This window comes from Micromys minutus (assembly GCF_963924665.1).
Source record: "Micromys minutus genome assembly, chromosome: 7".
Taxonomy (NCBI): Eukaryota; Metazoa; Chordata; class Mammalia; order Rodentia; family Muridae; genus Micromys; species Micromys minutus.
The window spans coordinates 14,879,537-14,892,349 of NC_137976.1; the positions used below are offsets into that span (position 1 = coordinate 14,879,537).

General features: G+C 39.0%; 1 protein-coding gene across 1 annotated transcript in view; it reads right to left on the reverse strand.

Moving 5' to 3' along the window:
• Positions 1–12,066, reverse strand: part of NCAM2 (neural cell adhesion molecule 2) — a gene marked incomplete at both ends in the record, with an annotated part of 450,721 nt that extends 438,655 nt beyond the window's left edge. The window contains 1 exon segment of the mRNA XM_080918990.1: positions 12,012–12,066. Coding sequence (XP_080775116.1) covers positions 12,012–12,066 — 55 coding nt within the window.
• Between the last annotated feature and the right edge of the window lie 747 nt (positions 12,067–12,813).

Consider the following 12,813-nt stretch of genomic DNA (forward strand, 5'->3'; position numbering starts at 1 on the left):
GTTCATCTGGTAATTTCTTGAGTATTGGTTCTTTAAAGTACAAACCATCTCCCTTCCCTGAAGATGCAGGATGTGTTCCCAGTAGACCTTTGAGGGGGCTTTGAAATGAAGTGACTCATCTAGATTAACAATTAGAGTGATCATAAATTAGATATAATGTGAGCAAGAAATGAGATAGAAATGGGTGAATCAGCAGAACCATTTAACCTCTAACTGAAAATTGTATTTGAAGTTGAAAGAAGCATAACCCCCAGAAAGGTACAAAGAGTGAACAGACAAATGAGGGCTCTGAAAGAAAGGTACTCTGAGGTATTGCAAAATGCACTCTGTACAGTTAAATGCTTTCATCTCTGGAGATTGTCCTTGAAAATGCCTTAAGAAAGTCATCAAAAAGGGGGGAAATAAAGGTGGCTACCAGGTCATAGTTGGATTTCAGGTGACAAATTAAATTCATTAAAAAAAATCAAAGAGCCTAGAAAAAATTGGGTAAAATATTTAACTGTATTCATCCTCCTGTCTTCCTATAGGACATTTGAGAATAGCTTTTCCAATGTTATTCACCTCCAAGATTGTGCTAATGTCAAGGACTTGCTCCATTGACATATTAGTTCTATCTTGGTGACAGCATTTATTGCAAATTAGCTCAATTGTTCTAGATTATGTTCATTTCTTTCATATTTAATTTTTATACGTACATAGATACATACATGTAACTATTTTACAAATATATTTATGGGGACAGAGTCGGAAGGAGATTAGAGACAGATCTGAAGTCTAAACTCCATCATTATCTCCAATGCTTTACATACATAGGGCTTTAAATGTTAATTTTTATAGCATTAATTAACTTTATTTAAAGTCAAATTACTTTTGCATGAGGAAGTAAGCTCAGATGTAAAGGAGACAAACTATGCTACTCCTAATAAATAAACAATCACTCATAATTTATGGTAAGTTCATAGTTTGCCACATTCACGGGCCCGATATATACAAAACTCTGAAATCAGTACTTAGGCCAACACAGAATATATTCCCAACAAACTGAACTATTTATTACTCAAACAGAAGATCAAATATATTTTAAAATAAACCTGACACTTTGGTTTGCTTTTCTTTCTAGTTAACATGTAAATATCCACTCTGTATTTATTTACTAAACATCCACTGTTTTTCAAAGAAAACACATACTGATTTACAATGAAGTCTCTATTCAAATATATCACTTATGAAGGGAAGCCAAAATGGTGAGGCTTGCATGTATTTGTGGTGTTCACAGAGGAGACAGTCATGAAATGTAAAATACTTCATGGGCTGAATTCAAGAGCATTGTGATTTGGAGAAGTAACAGGTAGCTAGTAGATAATTAATTGTGCATGATAGAAGAGTAAGTAATATCCTCGATGGCATGGGGTTAGAGCTTAGTGATAAAGAATTGTAAAATCCTGAGGGATAAAGGAGGAACATGGTAGAGAAGGATCAAGCTAATCAGGCACACATTTTAAATCTGGTAATTCGGGGCACCTGTCTTCAGGTTACATCACAACACACAAGGAACTCAAGCAAAAGGAGTGGTGGAAAATGCATAAAATGTATGAACATCAGTTGTATGTTAAATGTCAGTGATAGAGGCAGGAATAGAGCACTAATTACAATCCCTAGGACCCATAGACTCAGTCCAAAGGGAAATGCAAGGACCTCAGAACACAAACACTAAAATGAGAAGTTATTTAAATACCTCTTTAATTCTCATTGTTCAAACAAACATTGAGGTAAAAGCAGAAATACATTTAAAAAACTGTGGGCAATATAAGGTGAAAGATTCATATCAATTTTGAGTATTTCTCTAAGAATAAGTAACTTAATGTTTTTCAGATACTATGTATTTCATTCTAATTTGGTAACACTAAATTTCAGGGTAACTGTTGCTCTTCAAACTGGTAAATTAACATCATCTGGATAGTCTCTTGTCTAGCAGCATCTCCATAAGTGCACATACCATATATTTAAATACATTGACCTTCATTTTTTAACTCTCAGCGATTGATACTTACAATTATGTACCTGATGTATGTACAAAAAAATCTTATGAGCACACACTCATAATGTACATATATACATATATACACATATATACATACACACACATATATATGTAAATTTTATGATCAGAGATGAGAAAAATCCAGTTTCAAAGAGTTGAGACATTATTTAATTTCAGTATGTCAGAAGTTATAGAGAGGAAGGTTTCTGCTTGCAAATACTAGAAGGTATTTTTTAAAGTAAGTTTGCTATGATCTCTATATGGCCACATGCTTCTCATACACAACAAAGAACAATGTGTCCTGTAAAAAGGTGTTTTTACCCCCATATTGTCTGTGTTGCTTATGTATAGCAATGTATGCTGAACACAAAGTTGTGATTGTGCTGATAGAAGTCAAAGATGAAATTGTTCTGTCTGGGTAGTATGTTTATTATATTAATTTATAGACATCTATTGACTAAGAAAAATAAGAAAAAAAAGCTTATATATATATATATATTCCTATACTAAAGTTATTATAAAACTTCCTATAATGGACAAACTGCTTTAATTTAAACAGGATAAAGACTATGGCTTCCTGATGTTCCAATGGTTACCTAAAGTGTGCCAGGACTAGTATCAATATCCAACCTCACCTCAAACTCACACACGTATAAACACACATGCATGATGTTCATGCACACACACATACACGCGCGCGCGTGCACACACACACACACACACACACACACACACACACACACACACTATAGTTCTCTTACTAATACATAAAATATGTAGGTGTAGTTATTTTGCTGTAGGAAATCTATCAACATTATAATGTATGTATCAGGTAAATCTCATGGATTCATTTGTCATGCAGAGACATGTCTATGATATTATACTTGCATGTTCTCAATCTCAAGACACCTCAGAATTATAAAAGCATGGAATAAAAATATCAAATCTTATACAAATATCATAAGAGGAAGAACATTCAAAACCCTCAGAAACTGGTGGCCTCGCCCTAACAAGACCATTATAATCGTAAAAATGACATTAGACAGGAAATTCTTTTTCCATTTCAGTGTTAACTGAAAACTGTGTAGTTAGTTTCATTTCTACTGGAATTTGCATCCAATTTCTGCAGATATTTTGGTCAAGACTCAAGACATGGAAACCATTTATCAGGAAGTGAAACTTTTTTTTTTTAAGACGAAAAGAATAAAGTCAAAAAGCAGCACTTTGCCCTGGGCAATGTGATTTCCCAGGTCCTTCAGCTGCCATTTTACCTTAGCAGAGACGAATGTTAGTGGTAATTAGTAATTTCCTGGAGCCCCAACACAAGCCAACACTTAAAATTAAAGAAGGTACATGAGTAGATTTTCTGCATTTGAGTTTGACTTCGGGAACTGCCATAGCTTGCCCTTAGCCATTTAAAAACTAAAGAACTGGAGAAAAAAACACATCAATCAACACGGCTTCTTCACTATGGTGTATCAGTTTACTATTTACCTCCAGAGAGTAAGAATAGAGGTGTCAAGATATATACTGGAGCAGAACCACTCAAATAGAGCTTGGATGTATTTAATGATCATTGGCTATAAATTTGGGAAGGCAGTCCAGAGAACACACTTAAAAGCTCTACACAAATCAGTCATTCTCAATCTCGCAGGTACATCATCTATGAAATATGATTTAATCAGGAATAAATGAGGTAATGAGTCAAGTGCTCACCACAGTTACACAGCAGAAAATTGGCACTCAAAATATTATTTCCTTTAATTTCCCTTGGACACTAATGGAAACATTTTCAGCTGTGTGTGTGCAGTACCAAATATCTTTGAGGGCCATTTGAGGTCTTAGTTTTCTACAACTGTAAATACAATGCTGAATCTTCGTGAGTGTGGTGTTACTTATGTGTACATACCTATTTGTGTGTATGAATTTGAATAAATGTATAGATACGTGGATTGGCAATATATGTGAGAAAGTGATCAAGGTTGGCTGGGTATCTCCATAACTCTCTATTTATTTACTCTTTTCTTTTCTAAGAGTATCTCAGTGAACCTAAAGATTCAAGATTTTTAGCTAAGCTGGCTAGCATTAGCAGTCAGTGGATACACCTTACTGACCTCACAACACCTACACTGAGATGCCAATTGCATACAACTGAGTTCAGCTTTAGATGTGGGTGTTGGTCTTCTGAATGTGTACATCCACCATTTTCCCAGATCAGCCATTTCTTCAGAGCCAGTATTCTACAATTATAATTATTCACACATACTAATGGTCCAGTTCCATTAGGTTTTACTGTGACATTTTCAAATAAACAAAAAAAAAACATCTATAGCCCTTTCATCAATTTCACTCTCCCTACCAGTCCTCTCTTACACAGTATTTTCTTTAAATTTATTTTGTTCTATTCACCCAAGAATAGTTTTAAAAACTACGTACAAGAGTAGAAAATTAATTAAAGGAAAAATTATGAAACCATAGTAATGTTTGACATTTTTCCCAAATACAATATATAAAACATAATCTAAACATTAATTAAAATACAAATGCTGATACAATAGTAAGATAAAAGTAGATGATAAGCAAAGTCAAGGAATCATTTTGAGGGAAAAATAAAATCATTCTTGCTTTTTTTTTAAATTTGGCATTGAAATTTTTAACTAGATACCTAGGTGATACTTCTAAACAGATAATCATAAAACAATGAAAATTGCCACAAATATTATTTTATTGTAGAGCATCATTTTATTGATTCTGTCTGTTAGAGAAAGTCAGTATTTTAAGTAATACCTTCTTATCAGTCTTCCAAAGTAAACTTGTAAGAACCATTTATGTTTGCAGCCAGGCCAGATGGTTTCATGACTTTAATTTCAACATTTTGAAGGCAGAGATGAGTGATCTCTGAAAACTCAGGGCCAAGCATGGTCTATATAACAAGTTGCAGAACAGACATTTCTATATAATATAGAGACCGGTCTCAAAAATTGAATATGAAATTTAATAACAGATTTATACATTCAGAGAATCATGTGTGTATCCACTGGGTACCTCTTCAGTTCATCTAGTATCTGGCCTATAGCTTTACAACATATTTGGCCGTTTTCATATGCAATATCCAGGTCCCAAAGGTCTACCTACCCATCAAACCTAGTCTTTCCTCAAATGCTTTGGGCCTAACATAACCTACAATATCCCACCATGCATGTCATGACTGACCTTACCAAACCATTCAATAGGGTAGACTAACAACTAAATCAATCTTCCAATGTGATTCATTAAATAGGGCTATTCCTATGGCTGAGACAAATGCATCCTTTCCTTCAGCTGGCCCATGTTGTTTCTCTTTCCCCTCTATCATTGTCTTCATTGGCTCTAGCTATGGTGAAAGCTCTCTGCTCCACTGAGGTGAAATGCAGGTTCATGATTATAGGCTTGACCCTAGTGGTATCCTAAGTTCATGCTCTAATGTCCTAGTTTCAGACTAAACATTTGGGTTTTCTGTGCCTTCAGTCACCATCATAAAAGACAAGAAACAGGAGATGGTAGAGTACTTCACAGTTGAGCATGACCATGAAGAGTCAACGAATTTTCATTAAAATAAGGGATGAATGCCAAGGAGTCACTAGGACTGTTAAAGAATCAACCCTATGATATTTTCTGCTATTTCATACCATTTTGCTGGATGATTTATTGCTTCTTCACATACATCTGAGTTCTTTCAATCTATTTTCTTTTATTTTCTCAACTACCAATATGGGCCAGCACTCTCTCTCAACCCACACGCATATAGATTTTTCAACAAAACAGAAAAAAAATTATTTTTTAAAATGCAATGAAATAGAAGGAAAGACTAAGTACTAACTCCAAATAATGAGCAATCACAATCGATATAAGTAATCAAAGTATTGTTATATACTGTAATTTTTAATCAATAGTATAAAATTAAATAAAGTATAAAATAGTATAAAAAATAAACATCTCCAGAGTCTTGATAATATTTAGTTACAAAGTATCTACAACAACCTTGAACAAGAATATAGTTAGCAGGTACTCACCTTTTACATCATACAGGTCTTGTTTACTTATTACTTGACAAAATGGCACCCAGTTGAAGTGCTTCCCTGTGCATCCATGTGAGTTGTGTGTGTGTTTGTGTATAAGTGTACTTTTGATGTTGCTGCTACTGATGCTATGAAAGGTTGATGGTTGCCTTGTGAAGTGTTGGGAATCAGACCAAGTGTCTCCTGATTAGTAAGCACATACACTGTAAACTGTGCCACACCTTTATGTCAACTTTCCCATTCCCACCTTTCCAACCTTGTGCCCTTCTCCATTTTTTAACTTGACAAACAAGCCATTGAAATTACTTTACTCCACATGCGTTGGAGTGACATATTTGGTCCAAGGAATGCCACATGCTTAAATAAAACTGGCTTTCGCTCCCCCAGATGCCATCAACTGTGCATAGCTCCTCAATTAAGTGTTGGGGTTCGTGAATGCCTCCCCAATTATTGTCAGAGTTATTGTTTCTGGATCCTGTTCAGGTCTTCTGCAGGCATCCACAGGGCAGTGAATTCACACCCTATTCAGAAGTTGCCACTACTGTTATTTGTCAGGGTCTTACACGCTCCATTTTCTTTCCTATTTGATATCCATTTAGTTCACATACCCTAATATGTGCCTACCCTAACCATCCAGGGACACTCATAATGTGAGACCTTTCACTGGCACCATCCTGCAAATTGAAAAATAGCACATGTGTCTTATGACCTTAAGTGGAACCTGCCACAGTTGTTCATTAAAAAAATGTATAAAATTCTAATAGTTTTACCTAATGATGTGTCTGGATAACAACCGAATACATGAATACATTTGGTAATTCTATGCTTACTAAATATTTATCTGTATGCTGCTTGGTGAATATCAAAAACAATACCATGGGTAATACACCTGTCATTTTACAGATATCAATATCACAACTATTCCTCCTGGATGAGCATCTAGGTCAAGACTGACTCATGTTCAGGTCCAAGTTTCCAATGAGCAAACAGCTGCTCTGTGAACATCAGTTGCTTCTTCAAGGTCAAGAGACCCTGGTCTCCTGAGTTTTATGCTGTCAGAGGCGCTGGCTTGACCTTTCCCTGTAGAATAAATTGATAGTGCAGAACCCAAACCACATAATCAACCTAAAATCCTTCAAAGATATCCTGCCATATCTACAGTGGCAAAACTTCTTAATATTCCGTAGCACCCATCTTAGTTATTTTAATCTCGGGGTGTCCCTGATTATGACGTCATAGCCTTCTAACATAACTAGTGGTTCCTGATTGACTGGCAGAGGCACTGTAAATGCATGCACCTAAGGAAAGGATGGTCAGCCATGTGGCAGTGGTGCCACTGGAATGGAAAACAGTGAAGAACCATTACAATATTTCAAAGGGTACCACCAAGAAGTACATGTGTTTCCTGGACGATTAATGGCAGCTTAACTCTGTTAAATGACAGAATGTTGCTTCTAATAAGAGGCCCTGCTGATTCTTAATGCTTGCCTTTATTATGTAATTTGGAAAATTAAAACTAATTGATAATCTTTTAAGTAGCTGTAACTGGCAGGATATGAAGATGGGAGAAACTCAGAATTCTCTGCATTCAATAAGACCAGAAAATCGTGTGCATTTCCTGTAGGAGACCACTAATGTTATTTGAATGACTACGCATACACCAAGAGACACATTAATGTCATAATGGAGAAAAAATAAGGAAATGGCACTAAGAGTAAAAGGATTGCAGCTCGGACCCTCTCCTCTCCCCTCCTAACCAAACATTTATCTCTATACTAGCAGAGGTGCATTGTTACAAAGACAATGAACCTTAAGAAGAGATCAGTGAAGATGATTTCCCCAACATCAAATGCCAGAGGAAGCAGCAGAACCATGTCCAGGCTCTTCCAAACACACACATTCTACATACCCCTGGAGCCCCTGCCTGTGAAAGAGCCGCACAGTTGAGCCTAGTCACCAGCTTCAGACTGCAAAGCACCTTTCACTCTCTCACAACAAGCCAGCTCACTGGTGAAAGAAGGCCATGTTATTTACAAAATTCCACGTAGCTTGACCTTTTTTCCTTTCCTGAATGAAGATCTTTTGTTCCCTTAATTGCTTCTCCTGTAAGATATTACGTCCTAGAGAACCTCAGTCCCCGGTGCCTGTGAAGAAACTCATCTGACACCTTGCCTTATTGCACACTGGGCTCAGATTCAGCTTGGGAAATGAAAGTGAGAACAGCAGGCATCAGGCAGGGGAGGGAATCCTCTGGGCTGCTCACTGACGATAGAAATATTAATTTATAGAGCCCATCTTTCCTAAGTTAAATGGACATGCAGTTAATTCAATAGAAACCACACAGGAAAAGGGTGCTGTCAAAGAATTAGAGGGTAGATAAAGGTTCAAGCAAGGCCATACTGCCATAGCCTATACATAGGGGGCATTTGTGGACTTCAGCTAGTAGGCATCCACACACCTGCTCTCTGTCTTCAGAAGGTACAGATTCTCTAATAGAAAATTATTAGCATTTGCTTAGAAAGAATAAATGTAAGCAGAGGTCCAGATTCAGTCACTGGGTGGGCTTTGCCGGGACCCTTTCCCATGCATTAGGCTAAAGGATGCTATATATGTTCGACAGTTTGAAAAAGAATGGAACAACCCTGCTGGGTTTCAGCAGAGCAGCGTTGCTGTTTTGCATGTGTGAACAACAGTAACAGATTGGCATTAATCATATTAGATAATTCTTAAAGGAAGATGGAAATGACTTTAAACACCCGGAAAGTTTCAGAAGCAGCCTTTTCCTATTTCGAACGGGTATTAGACTTAAAGACAGCAAATGCCCTGATAATGAGAGACTCACTAGAGATTTATGACAACAGAGCCTAGAACCAAGTCTTAAATAGAAGGTAAAAATAATTGCACAAGTTAAGGAATTTTAAATCCCTTTCCATGGGCGACTAAGTTTAGAGTTGACAACCTTCTTTCATGAGATATTAATCTTTCATTGGAAACGGAAGGCTTTTAAAGGAACATTATTATTTCAATTTTTAATAAAAAGCTCTCAACATCATGAACAATAACACAGATCTGAAAGCAAGGGCTGGAGCTATTAGGCCTTGTTAGCTATTTATGGTATTGGCATTCACTTAAGTTAGTTTTTTTTTTTTTCTTTTTTTTTTTTTTCACTTGGGCTATTTTCTTCCATTCAACTGTTGTGTCTCAAAAGGTTTTGACTACTTAAAAGGGAATATATCATCGTTGCCGTTCCCAAGTCAAACTGTACACCTCTTTCCCAGGCAATAGCTTCAATCATGCTTCATAAAATCCCCTGCAAGTATATTGTTGGAAACATAAATCAGCCATCCGAGGCTTTAGTATTTCCAAGGCAAGCCTCAGGGTCACTGGCTTGTAGGTTTTCATGGCTCCATCAATATATATATATATATATATATATATATATATATATATATATATGTGTGTGTGTGTGTGTGTGTGTGTGTGTGTGTGTGTGTGTGTGTGTATGCATGTATGTGTATATATATATATATATGTACACATATAATAGTTATATTATACAAACAGAAATGAGAGTTACACACAGTTCATTAAAAAAAGAAAAACAGCTCCCAGTGGTGTATCTGATACTTGCTGCTGCACCCTTAATTAGAGAAGAAAACAGCAGCCTGGAGAAATTTAGACTCCAGGATAAGGACTTCTGTTTCCAGGCATCTTTGACTTCATTAAGGCGCATGGCACAACAATTCTACATGGTTGTTCACACAAAAGCTAGTTCCTCCCGATACTAAGCCATGGTTCTCTCTCTGCATGCCATGCTACTGCACAAGACAGAGAGATCTTCTTTACAAAGATGCCATCCGTCTGCCCTGTTTCATTGACAAGGAATATGGGTTCCCCTGCAGGCATGCTTTCCAGCCACAGTTCTTCTCTATAACCACCCTGTGTGCTGATTATAAATCAGCTAAATCACAATTTCAAATACATGCCACATCTAGAGACCCAAAGTGTATCTGCCTTTGTGTACTGTTTATGCCTAGATACTTAACATTCCAACCTCTCCCCTATCCCTGGATTCCAGCACACTTAGCAGGAACAGTGATAAATGAACAGAATCCACAACCGGGATGATTTCCTCCCGACAGCGCACAGTGTAATCATCAAATCTGCCCCCATATTACTGCACACTACACTCATCTAATTGCAATTGCATCTAAGTTAAATTTTCAGACTGCCTTTTCAGATTCAGAACTGCCTGCCTGTGTTATAAATGAACACAGTGGTCTTAACTACTACCCCCCTCAAAAAAAAAAAAAAAAAAAAAAAAAAAAAAAAAAAGACAACTCTGTATCTTGTAGTGAACAAGTGTATGCTGCAAAAAAAAAGGTGACTGGATGAATGAACAAGACTAATATCAGCTTCCGACAGATCTATCTGCAATTTTTCTGAGACTGAAATATTACCCATCCTCTATTAGGATGGCAAAAGGAGGCACTTTAAGAGAGTAATATCTGGCATGTGGATGCATACTTGGGAACATAAAAATCTGCACCCAGGCGTGGTTCATCATTTACTAACACTATAGTTTGGGAGAAAGGCAGAGAAAGGAAGTCTTTACATCCAAAATGCCAAGCCCTACTGAGGGATGATAGAAGGACAGTGGTTTCAAGAGTAGAAACAAGCATTTCTTGCTTAAAATGGAGTTCTACCACCCCCTGCTGGACGGCATGAGCAACACAGAAGAGGCGGAAAATGCTTAGAATTGGATTTAGAGAACATATTTTAACTTATCTTGCATTTCATTAATTTCATAGAAAATACCGCACAAACGATATGACATTCCTCTACTTCTCATCTGGCTGAAGACCCACGGGTATCCCCTTTGTCTTTAAGACTTCCACCAGGGCATATGCCGGTATTTTGTCTCCCCAATTAAATGTCCAAACTTGTCTGGACAGTTCAAAACGTTTCAAATGATTGGGAATATATTTCATGTGAACGTAGACTATGGGAGGCAGAAATAATTGCATAATGCATAACATCTATAGACAGATTAGCAAAGATTGATTCAACCAGTTGTCCCTAGGGTTATTCTACCACGTTTTTTTTTTTTTTTTGTCTCCCCCACCCAAATTAAAAATAAATAAATAAAAAGGTTCCTAATGTTCCCAGTGTTCCCAGTGCTCCCCAACCTCCCAGTTCCCTTACAGGTGTAATTCAAATCGAATGACAGAACGTGTTCAGATTATGCTATATTCAAAGGAGGGGGGTCACAATGAATGCCTGCAACACAACCCTAGTTTTAGCCATTCACTGTTTTACAGCATCTATGGCCCCTGTTAGTTTCCCACACAAATAAGCCATCAAACGTTCACTTCACGGCCCCAAAAATTGGTGTTGGGAAAGGAGAAAAGAATCTCCAAGAATTGGATTTCTTGCACACCACGGAGATTTTTTTGATAAACGACTTTAATGCTGATAGTTTTTGCCTCTTCTGTAAAGCATCACCGTGGTGCCCTTCCCTTCCGCAACCCTCAGATATCTAACTATGAATCCACACCAACGCACGCATCCAATTTCTGGTAATAAGAGAGAATAGCCATAAAAAAAGAAAGAAAAAAAAAAAATCCCAGAAGCAGCAGCAGTTTTTTTTTTTCCCTCCTTGATCTCTTTCACACCAATGCCTTTCTCCAATTCCGCACGGTCTCCGTTTACTGAGGGGTCTCTCAGGAAGCAAACGGGTAGAATTTTAGGGGCAGCGAAAAGAAAGAGCTCAAATCCCAACAGTCGCCTCAAGAACCACCGCAACTTTGGTGCCTTCGTTTCGTTGCCCGGGTGCCTCGCTCTCTGCCTCTCCGGGTTGGGAGGATGGGGGGGAGGGAGGGAAAGTAAGCAAGAAAGCCGCACACTCCTACCTTGCCCGCTACTGACAAGCAACCCGAGCAGGTAGAAGGAGAGGAGGAGGCTCATGTTCAAGACGTGACACAGGCGGACAGTTCCAAAGTTATCAAGTCCAGCCCCGGAGAGAGAACCTTCCGCTGCCACGGCCGCCTCTGCTAGCCCGCCGCCGCTCCCGGGTGCCCCAGCCGCCCGCAGCCCGCGCGCTCCTCCTCGCAAAGTGACTGTAAGCTCCGCGCCTTGCCGCACTATATCCAGGCGGCGGCGGCGGCGGCGGCAGCAGCGGCCGCCGCGGCGGCAGCGGGGCCGGCGGGAGGAGGCGGGGGCGGGACGGGGCGGGGAGGCGCGGCCCCGACGGATCCCTCCGCGCGCTCGCCCCGCAAGCCGGCCACGCGCGGCCCCGGGATTCGTCCGCAGTGGGGCCCACACCATGGGTTCGAGCCCAGGAGTCCCGGGAAGTGTCTACAGATGCCGACGGTGCATGCTCACAAATGGTCCAGGGAAAGGGGAAGCATGGAGGCTTGCAGCCTCTTGCTCTTTCCAACTCCGCAGGTGTGGCCTGGATTGCTAAGTGAAGCAGAGGGCGAGCCTCAGAGGCTCAGGAGTACTAGGGAAGTGTTGACTCCTGGTTCCTAAGGAGCTGGGGTGGTAGGGCCTGTGTCTGCCCTGGACTTAACCCCAGCATGGCCTGATACCCTTAGCGCTTTGACACTTCCCTGTGGAGGAGGGCAACAAATGTCCCCTAGGGTGTCTGGCTACTTGCTCCTGCTTCAGATGAGCCAAGAAAAACAGGCAGTGTTTCTTTAGGTCCCAATTCAT